Raw genomic sequence first — 20,808 nt, 5'->3', positions numbered from 1 at the left:
ACAACTGACTTTTTTAAAAAATTTTTGCAAAACTATTAATCCTTGCAAAACTGTTAATTTTAATTTTTTTTATTCAGTTAGCTTGTTTGTCAGCTGTAGAGACCATATCCAATTGTCTTAATTGAATAACCATTTTCTTTACTCTTACATAATGCATTACTTTTGGTTACAATCCTGAGTAAAAGGCTTCAGGTTGTAAATGCCAACTGACAGAATACCTGTAGAAGAGTTATCATTCACATGAATTATATGCTTACTGTCACCAGAAAGTGGTGTGTTTAAAGATGATCAGTAAAAGAAAAAACATTAGGCCTGTTGGGCTTCTTTATGGTGTATAAAAAAAGCCTCTGAAGAGATTTGTTTTGTTGGTGGCTTTTTTTTAATTGGTGGTGGGAAAATACTCCTTTTTTGTTACACTAAATCTTCATCTCTGGTCTAACCTGGAAGACTCTCTAAGATGACTGAAGAACTAATGAAATGATTACATCACAAAGTCAGAATGAAATGTTGTGCAATTGAGAGAGGAAGGGATTTTTAGTCAGATTTTTTTCAAAGCTCTACTTTCTTGTGTTTTTGTTTAACTTCAGTGACTAACATTTTTGAGTAATGAAGTCTTTGATAAAAATCCATCACCCTGCTCCATCAGTTAAGGTGTGTGAATTAACAACAGCCTGAGGTCCCTGGCAAGTCCCCTAACATAATCAGGGATTGTCAGAATTGATGTTCCTTTCTAAGGTAGAAAACAAGCAGGAAAAAACTTTCAAGCCTCTTTTTATACCTTCATTAATTTTTTAAAAAGACACTAGCTTTTTTTTTTTTTTTTTTTTTTTTTTTTTTTTATCCCTTGCATGTCAGCTTTATAAACATTGGGATTTTGATGAAGAATTATTTTTCTATTTCAGGTTTTGGAGCTTGAAGGTGAAAAAGGAGAATGGGGATTCAAAGCATTGAAACAGATGATTAAAATAAACTTCAAATTGGTAGGAGTTGCAGCTATCATTTTAGGAAATGCTAAATTGCATTAATATTGCATTGATTCACAGTTTTTTAAATTGTTGTCCTTTCCTTATTTTTTGTCTCCAAAGAAAAAAGAAAGCTTGAAAGAAAGCTAAAACAAAAAAAATAATTCTCTAATAATCTCCACATAAGAAGTCATTATAGTTGCCACAGGGAATTTATATGGTCGTGATTAACATTAACCTCATTATTAAGAAGTTTTGAAAGTTAGACCCACTTTTCCCTATGCACCCATCCCAAACTACTGGGATAGATCGCTTGAATGTAAAGACAGCTATTATGTATATTGACACCTTTTTAAATAACATTGATGAGCTTGCTTTAAATTGACCAAGCACTTCAACCAAAACACACTGTTTAGGTAAAATATAAAACAGATTTATTAACTGCAGAAAGAGAGATTTTAAATGATTATCAGTAGTAGGCACAAAAGGTCAGAGATAGTTACCGAAGAAAATAAAAGGTAAGCACACAGTCTAAATCTCAAACCTTATTAGACTAAGCAGTATTTGGGTCAAGCAGTTTTTCTTACCCCTCTGGATGTTGCAGGTATATTACAGTTCTTAATACACAGGCTTTCCCTTTAAACAGGGACCGGTCTTTGTATGCCCAGCATTCTTGTTGCTTCCAGGATAGGTGGGGGAGGAGAAAGGTAAAAGCATGATGCCACTGTCCCCTATTTTATATCCTCAGTCCATGTGCCTAGAAAAAACTAACCCAGACATGTCCTGGTGGGTTTTGCTGAGTGACAGCGCTGAGCAGTCCCCCATTTTGTGATGCTTGTGCAGCCCTCTTGCAGCATTGTAAATCCCTTATCCCTGCTGATTAATAGTCATTTAACACCCTCCTGTTAGTGGATCTCCTCCTTTTGTTGTCACTGGAAAACTAGGAGTGGGCAACTCCCAAACTCACAACTAGGGCTGTAGATAAATTGCAGTTAACTCATTTAACTCATGCGATTAACTCAAAAAAATTATTTGCAGTTAATGACAGTTTTAATCGCACTGTTAAACAATGGAATACCAGTTAAAATTTATTAAATATTTTTGGATGTTTTCTACATTGATTTCAGTTACAACACAGAATACAAAGTGTACAGTGCTCACCTTATATTTTTATTACAAATATTTGCACTGTAAAAATGACAAAAAAAATAGTATTTTTCAATTCACCTCATACAAGTATTGTAGTGCAACTTCTTTATCGAGAAAGTGCAACTTACAGATGTAGATTTTTTTGTTTGTTACATAACTGCATTCAAAAACAAAACAATGTAAAACTTTAGAGCCGACAAGTCCACTCAGTCCTACTTCTTCAGCCAGTCGTTAAGACAAACAAGTTTGTTTACATTTACAGGAGATAATGCTGCCTGCTTCTTATTTACAATGTCACCTGAAAGTGAGAACAGGCGTTCATTCACATGGCATTTTTGTAGCCAGCGTTGCAAGGTGTTTACATGCCAGATATGTGAAAAATTCATATACCCCTTCATGCTTCAGCCGCCATTCCAGAGGACTTGCTTCCATGCTGATGATGGTCATTAAAAAAATAATGCATTAATTAAATTTGTGATTGAACTTCTTGGGGGAGAATTGTATGTCTCCTGCTCTGTTTTACCCGCATTCTGCCATATATTTCATGTTATAGGTCTCGGATGGTGACCCAGCACATGTTGTTCATTTTAAGAACATTTTCACTGCAGATTTGACAAAATGCAGAGAAGATACTAATGTGAGATTTCTAAAGATTACTACAGCACTCAACCCAAGGTTTAAGAATCAGAAGTGCCTTCCAAAATCTGAGAGGGATGAGGTGTGGAGAATGCTTTCAGAAGTCTTAAAAGGGCAACACTCCAATGCGGAAACTACCAGAATCTGAACCACCGAAAAAGAAAACCAACCTTCTGCTGGTGGCATCTGACTCAGATGATGAAAATGAACATATGTCGATCTGCACTACTTTGGATTGTTATCAAGCAGAACCAGTCGTCAGCATGGATGCATGTCCTCTGGCATGGTGGTTGAAGCATGAAGGGACATGTGAATCTTTAGTTCGTCTGGCACGTAAATATCTTGCGACACCAGGTACAATAGTGCCATGAGAACTCCTGTTTTCACTTTCAGATGACATTGTAAACAAGAAGTGGGCAGCATTATCTCCTGCAAATCTAAACAAACTTGTTTGTCCAAGTGACTGGCTGAACAAGAAGTAGGACTGAATGGACTTTGCTTTATTTTTGAATGCAGTTATATTTTTGTACATAATTCTACATTTGTAAGTTCATCTTTCATCATAACAAGATTGCACTACAGTACCTGTATTAGGTAAATTGAAAAATACTGTTTTGTTTGTCATTTTTACAGTGCAAATATTTGTAATAAAAAATAAATATAAAGTGAGCACTGTAGACTTTATATTCTGTGTTGTAATTGAAATCAATATATTTGAAAATGCAGAAAACATCCACAAATATTTAAATAAATGGTATTCTGTTATTGTTTAACAGTGCGATTAATCGTGATTAATTTTTTTAATCGCTTGACAGCTCTACTCACAACATATTTCAATAATAGCAATCCCTCAAAATCTCATAACTTCATACACACTACCAGTATACATATTTTGACAGAACAGTTGGGTTCAGCATATCATGACCTTTCATATGATATCTTACATGGCATGCTTTGTATGAAATATAATTATATGGGGTTTCCAGGGTGATGCTTTGAGGTAGAGTGCCACCTTGCAGTTTTGATAATTTGTTTAAAGAAAAAAAATGGGCTGATGACATTTTACATATCAAGCTCAGCAAACAGAGAATTTTTAGAGTGTCTTATAAAGTTCAGTTTTTTATATGAATTACAGGTAGCTAACGTGAAATATCTGTGACTGAATCCCCCCCGGTTGCAGCCTGGGACTGTGGGACCGCTGTGCCCCTTAACTCTTTCCAGCCTGGGCTATCTCTCATAATGCCTTGCTAGTGACCAGCAGCAAGCCCCTCCAGGTGCTGTGATCACTCAGCACAACAGCATATGAAGCCCCACACACCCAGCTAGATTGCATGAATGCTTCGAGAGCCACTCATGACGCACACAGAGAAAGGCACCAGAGCCAAATCCTCCCAGCACTGTTCCTCAAAAATATACAGTTTTGCACTGCTCAAGATGGGCAGTGCAGATTTATTAATTGGTTCATCACTTCAGCAATGGAAAGTGGTTGTACGCCAGCCTTTGCAACACCTGAGATTTGCCACACACTTCATACAAACTCACTGGTAAAGATAAACAGTTAAACAAATTTATTGACTATAAAAGATTTTAAGTGATAGGCAAAAAGTCAGAGTTCATTACCAAAAGAAATAAAATATAATCACGCAGTCTAAACACTCAACCGTATTAGACAGGGCAACAACTAGATTAAGCAGTTTTTTTCACCCCACTGGATATTGCATTCCTTAGTATACAGATTTCACCCTTGAAATCTGGGCCAGTCTCCTCTGTTGGGAGTCCTGTCGTCTTCTCAGTGTCTTAGTTGCTTGCAGCATAGGTGGGAACAGGAGAAGAGCCCAGTATGTGTCCTGTCTGTCTGGTTTATACCCTCATCCATGTGCTTGGAAAACACAAGTCCAGGCATGTCTGGGGGCACTGTTGAGTCTCCAAGCAAGGTTGAGCAATTCCTCTGGTGTGGCCTCATGTAGGTGAGTCATTGCAACTTAGCTCCCTTGCTGGATGATGGGTTGATACCCCACCTGGGTGTTGCCTACTTTCCTTGCTGTTGCCTCTGGGGAGCTAATGTCTGGCTGATTCCCCAACTTGCAGCAAGTTTTAGTGACCGCCATACAACACAATTCTCATAACTTCATATGCATTAATGATATACATATATGGATAGAGAAATTACTTTCAGCAGGTCATAATCTTTCACCAATACCTTACAAAGCATGCTTTATGTAAGATCACGATTATATAAAAACGAGGAATATGGGGGTTCCAGGACGCTCCCCCAAGATATAGAATGTGTTGGTAGGAAAACATCATTCACTATAATGTGTTGGTAAGAAATATGTTTTCTCACCAAATAATGTGGCCATGCTAATTCTCAAATAGACTTCTCTATTTAAACTTCTGTTCTGTGAAGATCCACTTAACTCACTTTTGACTGTGCCACTCATGAATAATGTGGTGATCCTAAATAGGTGACAGAAAAATTAGAGCAATCACAGAAGTGCAATCACAGACATGCATCACTGCATAGTCTCTCTACTGTAATGTTTTTGGGTTTTCTGTGCATATTTATAGTTGTTAATATCTAATGGCAATGTTCAGTAAACAATTTTTCATGATTATGAATTATACATGTTTTTCCTCACAGACAAACTTTCCTGAAATGATGAACAGATATAAACAGCTATTGACCTACATACGGAGTGCAGTTACAAGAAATTACTCTGAAAAATCCATCAATTCTATTCTTGATTATATCTCCACTTCCAAACAGGTTAGATTACCATTCCTTTAAGGTTGATGGTCCTCCTCCACCTGTCCATTTTTTGCCTTTTGGAAACCTGATTCTTGGTATAATTGGAGAACAGTTGTAATATTACATTTGTTACAGTATGATTAAATATTGTTCCCCACAATTTATTGATCATATGTTAAAAAATAACATGTCTTTAACTTTAATGTCCTCTACACAAGATTAAAGCAGAGTAGAAACTACTTTAGTATCTCTTACCTGGGATTTCTATACAGCTAAATGTCACAAATGACATGTTTTTCAGCAAAGTGGCTACCACCATCAATAGGTTCTCAAATGTAATTTGTAGTTAAAATAACTTTCTATACTCATTAATTTAGCACTCAGATACGGTAAGAAATGTGCCTACCTTTCTGACTAGTAAAGTAAGCAGACTAGGTACATGGGACCAGATTCATGGCCAAGCTCTGCTCTCTTTGTGCTACTAGAGCAGCATAAAGAAAGAAGAAAGCTCCCCTGAGCTCCTAGCTGGGGATGCCCAGCATGTGGAAAATCGCCAGCACACAGAGTTGACTTCTATGCCTTCCTTCCCTCTTGCAACACACTGGGAGGGACAGATGAAGTGGCTGGAGTGTGATATACTCTGGCAGTTCCAAGGATGGCAGTTCCTTGGGACCATACCGAGTTGGCAGTTTAGAGTATCTGTTCTAAGTTGTGCCAGGAGCTAGGACTGGAGAGAATCCGGGACTCATACCTGCAACCTGAAAGCCACTGGGCCCATATCCCAACTGCACCCAGCGGATAATCTGGACGTTAAGTGTACAGAAAGTTTCTCTCTCAACTTTCTAGATTATCTGATTTTAAAGAAAAATGCTATTGAACGCTCTGCAATTTTGGGTTTTACAGTTTGTTTCCATACAGGAACATCTTCTGGTCTGCTCTGAGCAGAACAGTCATAATTTTTTTTATTCTTATTTCATGCAGTATTTGGATAAGAGGGAGGAAATATCTTTTATTGACCCCTTCCCCTCCTATCCTTTTACCCTTGTTGATCTCTCTTTTTCAGTTTCCAGTAACAGTAATGCTAGGTTTTTATTAGTATTTTTCTTAGATACTTACATAACAATAATTTTATTATCTGCTTAAGATGGATAAGTAGCTTTGGTTCTTCACTAATATAGTAAAAAATTGCAGTTTTTAAAACCTTGTGCAACTTATTTTGAATTAAAAGCTTACATCTGGGTGCTTCTAAATGCTTTTCAGTTCCAAACTTCAGTGAAATCTTCTATTTTATGGTAATGTTGATTATTTATTATGCTTAAGTTTTGTCATTTTAGTTGCAATTTCTGCTATTTATAAGTAATCGTTCAATAAGATGCAGATTTCTGTATCTTATTTGTGTTGAAGTTCAAACATGCACTTTTAGTTTGTTCAAACTGACTATATTAACAGGTACAAATTTGCTGTTTACAATTATAGAATTCTGATTTTTTATGCCAGATGGATTTGCTTCAGGAATTTTATGAAACAACACTTGAAGCTCTGAAAGATGCTAAGAATGATAGATTGTGGTTTAAGACAAACACAAAGGTAAAATATATAAATAATATTTAGTTTTAATTTTTGCTTTCTATAACTTTCTTAAATTACAAGTCTTAATTTTATAAATTCTAAAATCCTAATTGTCCTAATGGCTTTAATTTTTTAATTACAGCTTGGCAAATTATATTTAGAACGAGAAGAATATGGAAAATTACAGAAGATTTTGCGTCAGTTGCATCAGTCATGCCAGGTACAGTACAGTAGATATTTTAAAAAAATACTTTACTACCCCAAAACTACTTGTAAAATCATTCACTGTAACTTTGTATTTAGTACTAATTTCACATCCAGTTTTCAGGCCAGGAGAATGGCATATCATTGGGATTTGTAAATAAAAATTAAATCTAATGCTTGTTTTCATTCCTTATCTGTTTGGTAACTTGAAATAAAAATCATAAAATAGTTATTTGCTGGTAAAAAGATGAATTTTTATAACCATCAGACAGTAACTGCATTATCGTTGCATTTCACTTAGGTTCGGAAATGAGAAGCATTTGTGAATTATTTTTCCTTTTAATGTATTATTAAAATTAATACAAACTGTTCGGCAGAAAAAAACTATATTTAAATCAATAGAGAAGCAAAAATTCTAAATGAAGCTTAACCGTAGGTGAAAGCTTTGGCCTTTATTTCATTATGGAAAAAATATATATAGCCAGTTGCTTTGGCCAAATCAGCCCCCGGCTTTGCCTATCCTCTCCATCTTTATGCTGAACAAAGATGATGTACACCTGGGAATCTGGCCTATTATTAGCAATATTATGGTCATGAATACATCACTGCTCTCTTGTAGTGGTTACGTGGCTTTAACTTGTGTATACTGAAAGAAATTCATAAGATATGAAATGTACAGAAGGTCAACTCTTGAAGTCCTTACTCAAGCAAAACTCATAGTAAAGTCAGTATTTTTACCCAAGTGGAAAAACTTCAGAACTTGGTCCATGCTAGCTTCCTTGAACATTGTTTGAATTTCACTGGTTGTATTAAAAATATGGTATTTGGAAACTTCCTTATTTTTGGCAAGAGATTTATGAAAATATTTAGTAACACACTTTTATATTATTAGAATGGTGACCTCAGCATTACTTCAAGATTCACAGTATTCATTATTACTCTTTCCTAGACTGATGATGGAGAAGATGATTTAAAAAAGGGCACCCAGCTATTGGAAATCTATGCATTGGAAATTCAAATGTATACAGCACAGAAAAATAACAAAAAACTTAAAGCACTGTACGAACAGTCATTGCACATCAAGTCTGCCATTCCTCATCCACTGATCATGGGGGTCATCAGAGGCAAGTTTTTTTTTTATATTACTACTTTAAAATTCCTTTGTTCAGACCAGTGTCACTTAAAAAAAATAAGATATGTTTAAATTTATGTTGTTTCAACTGAAAATACATTACAGAAAACATTCCATATATCTGATCTCATTGAATTGCACTGGCAACTACAAAAGCATTAGGATTCACTAGAAGTACCTATTTACTGGCCAGTAAAGGTTGACTGATTTGTAATGAGAGCATGTACCATCTCTGAAAGCACCTTTCACCAGGTTATGGCTATCACTTGTCTCCTCTGCTGACAGGAAACCTGCCAGTTAGAGCAGTAAAAGGAAAACAGTATTTCTCATTTGACTTTCTAAATAGTTTTTCTAAAAATATGTTGGACAGCTCCCATAAATAGATAATGTTGCTGTGCATTCTCTTTGAAGTTTGTCATTGGGATAAATTCCAACTGAGTAAATGTATCAATTTGCAACCTTTTAACAAAAAGCTTGCAAAGTATACTTCCCTTTATAGTTACTGTGTGATCTTAGGAGTGGTTATTTTTAATAATACTTGAATTGGAAAGCCAAAAAAGAAGCAGCCACCTTATATTGATGTGCTAATGCTTTTTCTCAGCAGTTTTCATGAATTTTAAAAATAACCCTGAAAATATATTCAGGAATCAGTTTAGACATAGCATGGTACATTTAGTAGGATCGTTCTGATAAATGGCTGCAAGCACACAGCTTCTCCTTTCATCATTGTTTTCTTTTCAGAATGTGGAGGCAAAATGCACTTAAGGGAAGGAGAATTTGAAAAGGCACACACTGACTTTTTTGAAGCATTCAAGAATTATGATGAATCAGGGAGTCCTAGAAGAACCACTTGCTTAAAATATTTGGTCCTAGCAAACATGCTGATGAAGTCCGGAATAAATCCATTTGACTCTCAGGAGGTATACTTATAAATGTGCACGAGTCGGCTTAGCTGCTGCTTTTCCAGTTTAGTAGGGAAATTGGCATAAATACCCTTTTTTTTTTTTTTCCCCCCCCCCCTACCTAAATGTACTTATTATGGTTTCTGTTCTGTGTAGGCTAAACCATACAAAAATGATCCAGAGATTCTAGCAATGACAAATTTAGTAAGGTAAGAAATTTTATATTTTCCTGAAGGGCAAAGCTACACTTGCTCCTAACCATGAAACAGATATTTTGGGTTTTTGGTTTTGTTGAAAATAATACAAACAGACTTTTTCATAGGTATCATACCAGCATTTCGGTTTGGGATTTTCAATGTTTCTGTTGTTCAGAAGCTTTCTATTTAGTGTGGTCTATATCAGTAATACTCAGACTGTAGCCCATGAGCCGCAAGTAGCTCTTTAATGTGTTTCCTGCGGTGCTTTGCAGCACATGATATTAAAATGGGGTGTGATTTAATCAGGATGCTTTCACTATGTTGTTAACTAATTACTGTTGATAATATAATAATACTTAGTCATTTTGGTGTGAGAGTGTGTGTATGCATGTATAATATATATATATAAAACTAAATATTTCCCTTGACATACTGTTTAAATATGAATATATAGTACTATAGTAAATGAAACAATGAATTCACACTACTGTGGCTCTGTTGGGTAATGTTGATTGCTAATTTGGCTCCTGAACCACTGAGGTTTGAGTATCACTGATCTACACAAAATTCTCTACAGTACCAGTTTAAAAAGACCCCACTAAGAACATATACTACTTTGTTTTACAGCTAAAACAATAGATCATGCTGAATTCCTATCTAGTTTCATTAATGTTATTGTTTTTCCCTAAAGGCAAGTGTCTTCCAAATATCCTAATTCTGAATCATGAGATTTTATTGCAAGACTGGGGAACTGACTAAAAAGATGTTCTTTGTGGTTTGAACATCTGAGAGATCACATTCGTTTGCAGGTTTTATGGCTAAATAGCTTCCAACAATCAGCTTATTTACTGTGATTTATGTAGTGAAATTTTGATTGAACCTTGTATTCAGAAGCAAGAATTATATTTATAATTGATATAATTATATTTAATTGTATCTTTTGTATATAAAAGCTGCAAATTTAGTTCTTTTCTTTCCATGAGCTGATCCTTCTCTCTTATAAGTTCACCATAATATTAAAAAAAACATTCACATGTGGTTTTTTGTTTTGTTTTTTTTTTCCCTTTAGGAAATAACATGAGTGCTCTTTTTTGTAGAAGTTCAATATGTTGCATGATAGTAGCAGCCCAGACTCTTTATTCCAGTAATATATTTAATAATCCTGGAATAGAGGGTATTTAAAGAAATTTACAACTGCCTTTGTCACTGGTGTTTCAAGGCATTCAAAGTTTCCAGAATGGCCAATGCTGACTGTACAAATTCAAATTTGGTCATTTAGAATCTGATTTTTCAGAGTTGCTGACCACCTGCAAATCCAGTGGCAGCTGGGAATGCCCAGGACTTCTGAAAATCAGGCCCGTTAAGCTTTCCTTGAAGGCTGATATGGTATGTTATATTAGTAGGATGATTTGGAGGCATTGATATGCAGTACTTTCACACATCAAGGCATGTGTGCCAAAGGAGTTTTCAGGCAGGGTTTTTCGGAATAGAGCTTTCAAGTCTCAAATCCTGCAAGCATGTGCATCCCTAAGCATATAAAGATCCAAAGTGCTACATGGATTTTTACAGATAATGTGGTCAGCATCGTTTAGGCCCTAGGGTATCAAGACCATCAGCTTACGTAGATTGTATTGAGGCAGTTTTTCCATGCTTTGCTGTGAAACCAGTTAGTTCCTGTCCACTGTAAGCAGATTCTGTCTTGACAAATAAGAAGCAATCTGTGTTTGGTTCTCTTCTGCAGTCAAAAGATGGGGAATTCCTTTGTCCAAGTTTTGAAATAAATAGTTAACACTGTGGGCCAAACATTGTTCAGATACAACTACTGTTTGCTATCATTTGCTCAAAAACAACAACATTCCTGAAACCAAAGAGGCATATGCATTATTGACCTAATGATGAATAAAGGATTTGGCAATCTGTGGAGGGATTACTTCAGAGAATTTCAATTCCATATACGTCCATTCTACTTTAGTTTCATGCTTTCATGTAAATGTGAGACAGAAGGAACTCCCACGTGGTTTTAGCAAGCCTGCTTTCATTCATACTACCTAATTTATATTCTGTATCTTTAGATCTGAGTGTATTTGTCTCTCAAAAATATGAAAGCAAGTAAAAAATATAACACAAATTAAGCTGCAGCAGATAATATCAGTTTTGTTAAGGTTACAGTGCTATTCTTAATTTCTACTATAATTAGAAACTAAATTTGCATTTAGATTTTCCAGGGGGAACTTACACATTTTGTCCATTGTAAAACAACTTTGCTTGTGGGGTACCCTTTGAAACTTTATACGTAATTTAAATGCCATTTAATTATTAGATGTTTCATATCACGTTTATCAACTACTACAAACATTTGGTTCTGCATTGTTTATCGTCTCCTCAGGGTTGATCCACAGTGAAGTCTTAATGCTGAGGTTATGGCATCATAATTATTTTATTATAGACTTTGATGTGTATAAGCACAAAGATGACTTCAGTCTAGGGTCAGTCAGAAAGAATATCCACATTATGAAGAAGAAAGTCATTACTAAAATACACACATTCACTGAATGCATATATTGGACAATACATTGCTGATGCCTCTTGGCACTTAAACACAGGAGGTTCCGATAAGGTGCATCAGGACGCATCCATATTAACATAACAAAACAATTGAGTAACTTTGAGTGACTATATTTTTAGTGTTTTTAATAGGATAACTTTTTAAAATACAAATCGTTCAAAACCAATTTATAGTTGCAAAAGGGCAGAACGTTCATATTAAACTTCTGTGAATACTAACAAAACATAGTAGAAGAAATGAAGGAGCTACAGTGTTATCCTAAGACGCATGTTTCAACGCCCTTTTATCTTAAGCATCCTCAATTTCTAACTGTCAGAAAGATTGTGACTGTAATTCTTTGCTACCAATATTTAATATACTTTTTAGCATGTGGAAACTGGAAATCTTATCCTGATCTGAAACTTTTTTTTACTTGACAAAACTGTAATTCACTCTCCTTTATTGTTGAAGTGCCTATCAGAATAATGACATCACTGAATTTGAGAAGATTCTGAAAACAAATCACAGCAACATCATGGACGATCCCTTCATAAGGGAACACATTGAAGGTATGGTTACAGGAGGTTGTTGTCACAGTTCAGGGCAACTGCACCTGTATTTCCCCTGAGTGGGCACTAGCTTCAGGCTTCCAGCTCCCTAGTTTTTGCCTTTCTGGATGGAGACCCGTGTCTCTCTGCCTGCAGATCAGAGTATTTCTAGGCTGCATGGTTCCCTGCCTTCTTCCCAGCACGGGCAAGTTGCCCAAAGGCACATGCTTGCTTTCTCTCAGAAATGGTTAACAGGTGTAATTGCTACAGTACTACACAGTTCTTTGTGTGCAAGCCTATTTTTTTTCTTAACATAAAAAGCGATACAGAGAAAACATATTAAAAACAATAAAGAACCTACACCCATACTAATAAGCTTACCAGATGTTACTCTGACATGGATTCTGGCAGGAATCTCCTTCTCCCCCCACCTAACAGGATTCAGCTTGTGGTTACAATTCATTATAGCCTCAACTCTGAACTAGCACACTCATAACATGTTTAGTCCACCCTTTATACAGTTCAGGGGTCTTTGACCTGGAGTTTCTAGGAGCACGTTGACCATGGGCTTTCCTCCCTTGAGGACAGCTTGAAAAGGGAGGATTCAAAGAGAGTCATTTGCATCCACTTCGCAGGTATTGGTCTAAAAAGTCCTTTGAAGTTCCTAATACCATCCAGAGATTGCATTAGTCAGTCTCTCCTGTAGAAGATAGATACACTCAGTTCCACAGGAATACAAACAATTGTATTTTTAATACAATGGACTCCAAAGACGTTAAACTTTAATTCAGAGTTTAGCTTCATTCAGTAAACATCACTCAGGATATTGTCAGTCTGTCCCAGTTGTAATCCTGTTTTTTCTCTGACTTGTTAAGATATATTTCTTCTGCACTGGGAGAATAATAAAAAATAAATGTTCCTTATGAGTTAGTGTTTAAAAACTCTATTACTGGAAGTCAGTGTTAATGAGATGCTTTGTTATATAACGGTGAAAATTACCAAAACAATAGTTGCTTTAGGTAAAAGGAGCACATTTGCAACCAGATTTATGAATAAAAACAGCAGCAAATCTAGAGCCTCATCTTTTGAAGTAATGGAAAAATTACAGCTGACTTCAGTCAGCTTTGGATGAGGCCCCTACTGAGGAAAAGCATGTGTGGTTAACAGCTCATGAGGGCAATCTGAATATGACTAAAACTGTTATTCGTAAAAGATACCTAATTGCATGGAAGTCATTGGGTCAGATCCTATGATGCAGCCAAACTATGCAGAATGTGATGGTGTCTTAAAACTCAATCTTTGTGCTCCCGAGTAGTGCTCTGTGCAGGTCATCCATCCTTTCCCCTGTGTCGTATTTTGAGGGCATAGTATAGGGATCCATCAGCCACCCCGCCTTTTTCTCAAGCCATAGTCCATTTTCATTGCTACACCAGAAGCGGGGAGAGTATGTGGGGTTAGAACCTCTATTAGCTCTTTATCACTGAAGGATCATCCTTGGACGGAGGTGATCCTTCCTGGACCAATTAATATGGCTTTTTAGCCAAATGTGATTAATAATGCAGTGAAATGTGCCTACACTGCCTTGGAGGATCTGGCCCATTATGGCATTAATTGTCACTAATTAAAATAAAAAGTATTGTGTATTCCTATATAGTGTTAAGTTTGGGTTTTCACCCAATTCATGTGAGAGATTTGATAAGCGTACAAACAGCAGTAAAACAGTCAGCTGGCCGAGTGAAGGAAAACAGAACAGGCTTAAAAAATATTCATACATTTTTATTAACAGCTCATGCATGCATATTTTTAATTTATTAAACTTGCAGTTTATCTAGTGAGAAAGTGAAAAACATTCTTAGCTGCTGCACAGACTCTTCACATTGCAACTCCGCCACAACTCCTTGTCTTGTTAGGCTATTGAACTCTGATTCTGCAAACAGACTTCGGTGGGGTTACTTCTGTGCTTAAAATCAAGCATATGCGTATTTGCGGGGTTAGTGCCTTAAACTTTTCACATTTTGGTGAAAGACAGGTATTTCTGTAGTAAGCTGAGATGGTAAAGATACTGTGCAATATTGTGTACCATTTATCCAGTTTCTTAGAATAACTTTAAAATAGTTACAAACTATTTTGAAAACTGTATTTTCAAGCTTAAATAAGTTTTAACATTATCCAGTACTCCTGCTAATACCCAGGCTGCGCTACATACTGTGAAACAACCAGTGAAGAAAGATGGCTTATTTTTACAACGTGGGAGTACTTATTACCATATAGGATCATAGCAGTCAAGAGATGGAAAAGACCCACTAGATAGAAATATGGATCTATATTGCACACTTGCTCATTTGAATATGTAACCATTGTTCTTACAATAGTTACTTATTTGTTTTTCTTCTCTTACAGAGCTTTTGCGAAACATCAGAACACAAGTGCTTATAAAATTAATTAAGCCTTATACAAGAATACATATTCCTTTTATTTCTAAGGTACTTATCAGAGGAGATTTGTATTTGCTTAAATTAACGACAATTATAAATCAGCATAGCTGTTAAACAAATACAGCACTTTCCTAAATGGAACATCTGAAAATGTAGCATGGCCCCCAAAATGCAGTTAATAGAATACTGACAGTTTTGCAGTGTGTAACTGTAAATTTACATGTAATCTGAATGATTCTTATTAATGCTATAGTAAATGTTTAAGATGTTTAGCTGCCAATTTTGCAGCATAGAGATGCACTTGCTTTTGTAAAAAACTTGAAAGTGCATAATTCCTCTTAGGCAACTATAATAAATATGAACTAGCATGCACAAACTCCGATGAAATTTCAGCTGTTTTAAACCCTTCTTGTCTAGCAGATATCATTAAAGGTCAGTGATGTCAGAATTGTAAGTCTGACAAGAGATGGAATAACAAATTCATAAATTAAAAAGCCAGAAGGGAATATTATGATTATCTAGTCTGACCTCCTGCATAACAAAATTGAAGTGAATTTCCATCTATTGTGAGGATGAAATGTACTTTTATGACCTTTGTTAATGTTTGATTAGATTGATGGCATGGTAAAATGTATGAACTACTAAGGAAGAGTTAAGCATAGGTTTTATAATATAAGCACAAAATCTAAGGCTGATAAAATTGTCTTTTAAATAATTACTTACTGTAACCTGTGTACATCTTTTTTTAAAGATGCCATTCATCAAATTTGCAGCACAAGATAGGCCAGGAGCTCCGCTGCTACTTACATATTTGGCCTTCTGAAGCATTGCTTGTGAACACATGCAGAGTTTTTCTTTTCCCCCGGGGGTGCTCCACCACCACTCTGCCCTGAGGCCCTGCCCTCACCCTGCCTCTTCCCGCCCCTGCTCTGCCTCCTTTTCTAGTCCCCGCCCCTGCTCCCCCCCGCCCCCAGATCCCTGCCTGCTCTCTGCCCTCCCCAAGCCTCTCCCCCAGCTGCCGGTCAGCTGTTTGGCGCACCTATTTTTTTTTTTTTTTCTGCGGGTGCTCCAGCCCCGGAGCACCCATGGAGTCAGCGCCTATGAATGCATGCCCATTCCATTCCAACTGTTAGACCAGGGGTGGCCAGACAGTTAAAGTGCAGCTCACAGAGCCCTCCCCACATCCCCCATTCTCTGCCTATCAGACTGGCGGGGAGGAGCACAGAGTTTCTACCTTGCAGTGGTGTGGTGGGGCTAGGGGCTTCTGCCAGAGGCAACTGGTTCCTGCTGAAAAGGGGGGGTACAATTTAAAGGTTCGTTCCTCCCCAACACTTGAGTCATGCCCCCTCAGGCACGCACCCCTTACCCTCAGCAGCCCCACCCTGCAGCTCCCAGGTGTTAGCTCTGCATGGAAAGGCAGCAGCAAAAGCAGCGGCTGTCCCTGCAGCTCCCAGCTGTTTGCCGCTGCCTCTCCCCCCAGCCACAGCTCCCAGCTTGCCGTCTCCAGCAGTTGCCGCGCAGGGAGGGGGCCCAGTGGCACCATGTGACAGAGCAGGGCCAGCAAACCCTAGCAAAAATCTGGGGGGGCACATGACACCCTCTTCCCCCCAAGTGTTGCCTTGGCTTCTGCCCAGTGGAGGGTCTCAGGGTTTTAGCCCCGTAGAGTGCACCTGCCAGGGCACGGGGCTTTAGCTCCATGGGGTGCACCTGCCAAGGCTCGGGGTGTCAGCAGGAGTGGCGATGAAGCCCTGAGCCGCAGCAGGTGTGCCCCAGCTCTTCAACTTCTGAAGATTGCCATATGAGGCACAGAGGGTGAGTAAGTTTGGCCACCCCTGTATTACACCTCATATAATTGTCTGATCAGTTCCTTTATGACTGCAATCAGTGAACAAGTTCTCTGCGGGAGCTGCTCACTGAAATTTAGGGGTGGCATCTTGAGCTCTTCCGAGATGCTGCTGATCTTGTTGACGGTGTATATCTTGGTTGTTCTTTTCCTATTCTCTCCGATTATTATTGACTTGGTACTATATTCTGACATTAAGAAACTGAGCTCAGTACTTACATGTGAAAATTAAAATTAAAAAAATGTTGGTTGCGAAATAGTACAATGGCAACATAACAAGAGTTTTCTGTCTTAGGAATTAAACATAGATGTAGCTGACGTGGAGAGCTTGCTTGTGCAGTGCATATTGGATAAGTATGTACTTTCCTCCTATTTCTGATTATTGAATGTCTTAAAACTGTAGTGTAGAAAAAACAGCAAATCGTGTGTGTATGTTTCCCCTGAAAATGCCATTTGATTCTACAATTATATAAGATAATGTGTAAGCTACGTCCTTTGGAGCTGTTTGGGTTAGTAACATGAGTCACATTAGAAGATGTGAATTCAGAAGATCTTTAAGTAGTTTGAATGGTATGATTTTACATTACTTTTGCATTTTATAATAGCGTATGATTGAATCACTATGCCAAATTATGTAAGTTATATATTATTAACTAGTGTTTAAATCTATAAATATGTAAAGATTTTAAAAGCCTTTTATTTTAAGGGAATAGTGTCTAAACCTCCTACCTAATTTGCAAGTCTCAGCCATAGTTTATAAAACAACTGGATAATTTTTTTGTATTGATTTATTTTTTAGTTAAAAAGAAGTTTTTCCCTGTTCCCTGAATTTAAAAAAAATATATTTTTCTTTTAATTCCTATATTTGAGAAACCTTATTGGAAGCAGTGAATTCACTGTAAAACAAAGATCAGGTGTTCTCTAAAATGCTGTTCATATGGGGTGGCCTTAAATTCCTACAAGCACCTCTGAGCCATGTGCACTGCATGCACGTTGGTCCTAGTGTCTCTATCCATAAGTGTTTGGCAGGGGAAGTGAGTCTGCAGTTTAACCTCTTATCAGAATTTCCCACCGGGCACTACATTGTGCAGATGTTAAATTCCTAGGCCAGTCAAGCTCTCAAATAAATCCTAATGTCTTTGTTTTGCATTAGTTGAGTGTGTATTTTGAGCGAATTACTGTTGTTTCAGATTTTTAATGTGGATTACAGATGTATCTAATTAGGGTTTTTTGTGTCTTTCTAGCACTATTCATGGCCGAATTGATCAAGTCAACCAGCTCCTTGAACTGGATCATCAGAAGAGGGGTGGTGCACGGTATACGGCATTAGATAAATGGACCAACCAACTAAATTCTCTCAACCAGGCTGTAGTCAGCAAGCTGGCTTAACAGAAAACAAGCTTTTACAAAATGTACTTAAGGCAACAGTGCGGTGATGTAAACCTTAAAAGAACTGGGAATGGCAAAACTACTGTCGGTTGATGTGCCCTGAAATTATTGGAGTTATGGCAGAAGTGCTTTTTTGATCAGCTGGTTTGTGTTTTGCTGCTGCATTTATCCCAAGAAAAACAGCTTTAATCTCCAGAAGAAAACCAAAATGCCACGGGATTTATGCTGTATTGACATCTCGCCCTAAACATACAACATGATAGTAATTTGTCAAGGGCAACTAATGACCAGAGAGAAGATTTTTGTCATGATTTTAAATACACTGACACGTTACTGTTGGTTAAATTTAAACATGTTTTACCTGCAGAAATTCTCTCACAGAAATAACCTGCAATAACTTGAAATGCATACCCTTTTGAACACTTCCTTTTCTCATGTATAAATTGAAATGTTTGCTGCATTTTTCAAAATGTCAGTTCTCCAAAAATGTGTCCGTATATTTCTGTACCTGCAGCGTAGTAAAGGTTTAGAGGAAACCCCGTAATTATAGTGGCATACTGTCACTTAGGTTTCAAGCAGCAAAATAAACAGTGCAGTTCAGAAATTGTACAGTTTGTTTCTTGATGTGTTTTCATTACATTTTGTTTTTTTAGAAAAGTAGGTAAGTGAATATTCCTCACCTCAGATAATGAGAACATTTTGGAGATTAAATCTTAACCTTGGTGCATGCTTTTGGTTTATTTCTTACCATATTTATGTACAAATATTATAGATATTTAAGAACTGATATCTAGCAGTCTTGCTGATTTTTAAGGCTTTATTTTGAGAGGTACAGGGATCTTGCAATGCTAGTGGTAGTCAATGGTGGTAGGGGGTCTGCACTTCTGAGTATCAGGTCTTCATTTTGATCTCGGTATTTCAAATAAATGTTTGGTAGGAAATGGCTTTGGGGAAATTCAGACCACCATAGCTGACTTTAAGTTTGTGCCTTGTTAAACTAGATTTATGTTCTGACTTGGTTCTGAATTTAACTGTAATACGTTACGTAAGTAGAATATGAAAATTTGGGAGTGATACTGAGATTTCTGCTGTATGGGTATAGAATAGGGCTTTGTGCAGTGATAGGGGAGATGGAGTCCATCCCCTCCCTCTGACTGGTTGCAGTGCTGTCCCTTCATAGCCACTGTTCAAGCCCTGATAGAGCAAACTTCTCCCCTCCAGGAGTTCTAGGCCACTGGATCCATTTAACTATGGATCTGTAGTGTCCTCCAATGAGTCCACTGCATCAGCTCTCTCTGTGACAGCCTGTTTAGTGCCAGAACAGAATCCCTCCAGCAGCCCACATCCAGGGGATGTGGAAGCCTTCCTGTGCTGCCACTTTGTCCACACTTGCACTCGCTCCATTCAAGACAGATGCATGGTTTAAATGGTACAAAGGGCAATGCCAGGCACGCTCCTCACAGGATGAATATATTCTTAAAGCAATAAACACCTGAAGACATTTAAGAATAAAAGTGAAACCATTTAAACTCTCTTCAAACACAAACGAGAGTAACAAATAGCAAATGCTGTGTCACTTTCTGTGAGAGGAGAGGCAGGGGAGTGAGATACCAGCTAGTAAATCAGATGTTGTAGGACAGCTTGTGAATGACAGAGTTAAAAGAAAAAGATCTGGAACTGTAGTATCTAAAATTTAATTTCACAGACTTGAGTAACAAGGCTTCTTGCTGAACTGCTGGAGGTTTTAAAGGCCATAGGAAAAGGTTTATTTTTATGTGTGTAATATAGTATTTTATCATATATCATATATTTTGGAATGCAATTCTCTAGCCAGAGTCTTATTGAAACAATAAGCTAATGCTGAGTATTACATTGAGATTGTCAATTTAGGTAAACTGAAGGAAGGTCAGTAAATCCCTAGTCTGGCGAGTAAGAAATTGAAGGTGCATTCTTATATGTTCTTTTCTCTCTATTGATATAAATACCCTTTGTTACCTATGGAAAATGTATTAAGCAAAGCACCTATATTATCTAGAGATTGAAAAGCTAATTGTGCTCTTCAACAGAACAAAAAATTAAATGGCTGTTACAGTTGCCTGGTTTTTAGAAGATTGATAAAAATAGTACTCTGTGCCTAACCTAAGCAGATAGAGCATTCAGACAGGAGACTGCAAAGGATTAGGGAAAGAATGATTTGCTGTATTCTCCCTCATGCCTATCAGGTAAGCACCGCTGCACCAAGTCAAATAACTATCTAAAGTAAATGAGACATAAGTATAGATTTCATAAAGAAATTCTAATCGTACTCAATATACCAAGAAGTTTTCCAAATCACTTTAAATAAATCACAGCTGTGCCTTTTTACTTAACTTTTTGTCATTTGAAATCCTGTAGTTGGTGTTTCAGATTACATCTTGTTTGTTCAAATGAAATTTTTTCCCCATTAAAAATTACACAAATCAATTACATGGCTTATCATTTATAGTAAAGCCAAAACACACATTTGAGTTCAAATGGTTGGGTTTGTATGTGAGCTGCTAGCAAATTA

The 20,808-nt window shown here is 37.0% G+C and overlaps 1 protein-coding gene across 2 annotated transcripts in view; it reads left to right on the top strand.

The window, feature by feature from the left end:
- Positions 1 to 18,869, top strand: part of COPS2 (COP9 signalosome subunit 2) — a 33,905-nt gene extending 15,036 nt beyond the window's left edge. The window contains exons 3-13 of one of the 2 annotated variants that reach the window (XM_077829303.1): positions 903 to 980; positions 5,389 to 5,514; positions 6,994 to 7,083; positions 7,208 to 7,285; positions 8,219 to 8,393; positions 9,143 to 9,321; positions 9,460 to 9,512; positions 12,517 to 12,614; positions 14,994 to 15,076; positions 17,167 to 17,225; positions 18,116 to 18,869. In XM_077829303.1, coding sequence (XP_077685429.1) covers positions 903 to 980; positions 5,389 to 5,514; positions 6,994 to 7,083; positions 7,208 to 7,285; positions 8,219 to 8,393; positions 9,143 to 9,321; positions 9,460 to 9,512; positions 12,517 to 12,614; positions 14,994 to 15,076; positions 17,167 to 17,225; positions 18,116 to 18,260 — 1,164 coding nt within the window. In that variant the 3' untranslated portion in view covers positions 18,261 to 18,869. Of the gene's footprint in view, positions 1 to 902; positions 981 to 5,388; positions 5,515 to 6,972; positions 7,084 to 7,207; positions 7,286 to 8,218; positions 8,394 to 9,142; positions 9,322 to 9,459; positions 9,513 to 12,516; positions 12,615 to 14,993; positions 15,077 to 17,166; positions 17,226 to 18,115 lie in introns of both variants that reach the window. The other variant, XM_077829302.1, reaches the window with a different exon arrangement.
- The last annotated feature ends 1,939 nt before the right edge of the window (positions 18,870 to 20,808 follow it).

This window comes from Eretmochelys imbricata, chromosome 10 (assembly GCF_965152235.1).
Source record: "Eretmochelys imbricata isolate rEreImb1 chromosome 10, rEreImb1.hap1, whole genome shotgun sequence".
Classification (NCBI taxonomy): domain Eukaryota; kingdom Metazoa; phylum Chordata; order Testudines; family Cheloniidae; genus Eretmochelys; species Eretmochelys imbricata.
The sequence above is the reverse complement of the archived record's forward strand: the minus strand, read 5'-3'. Positions and strand labels throughout refer to the sequence as shown.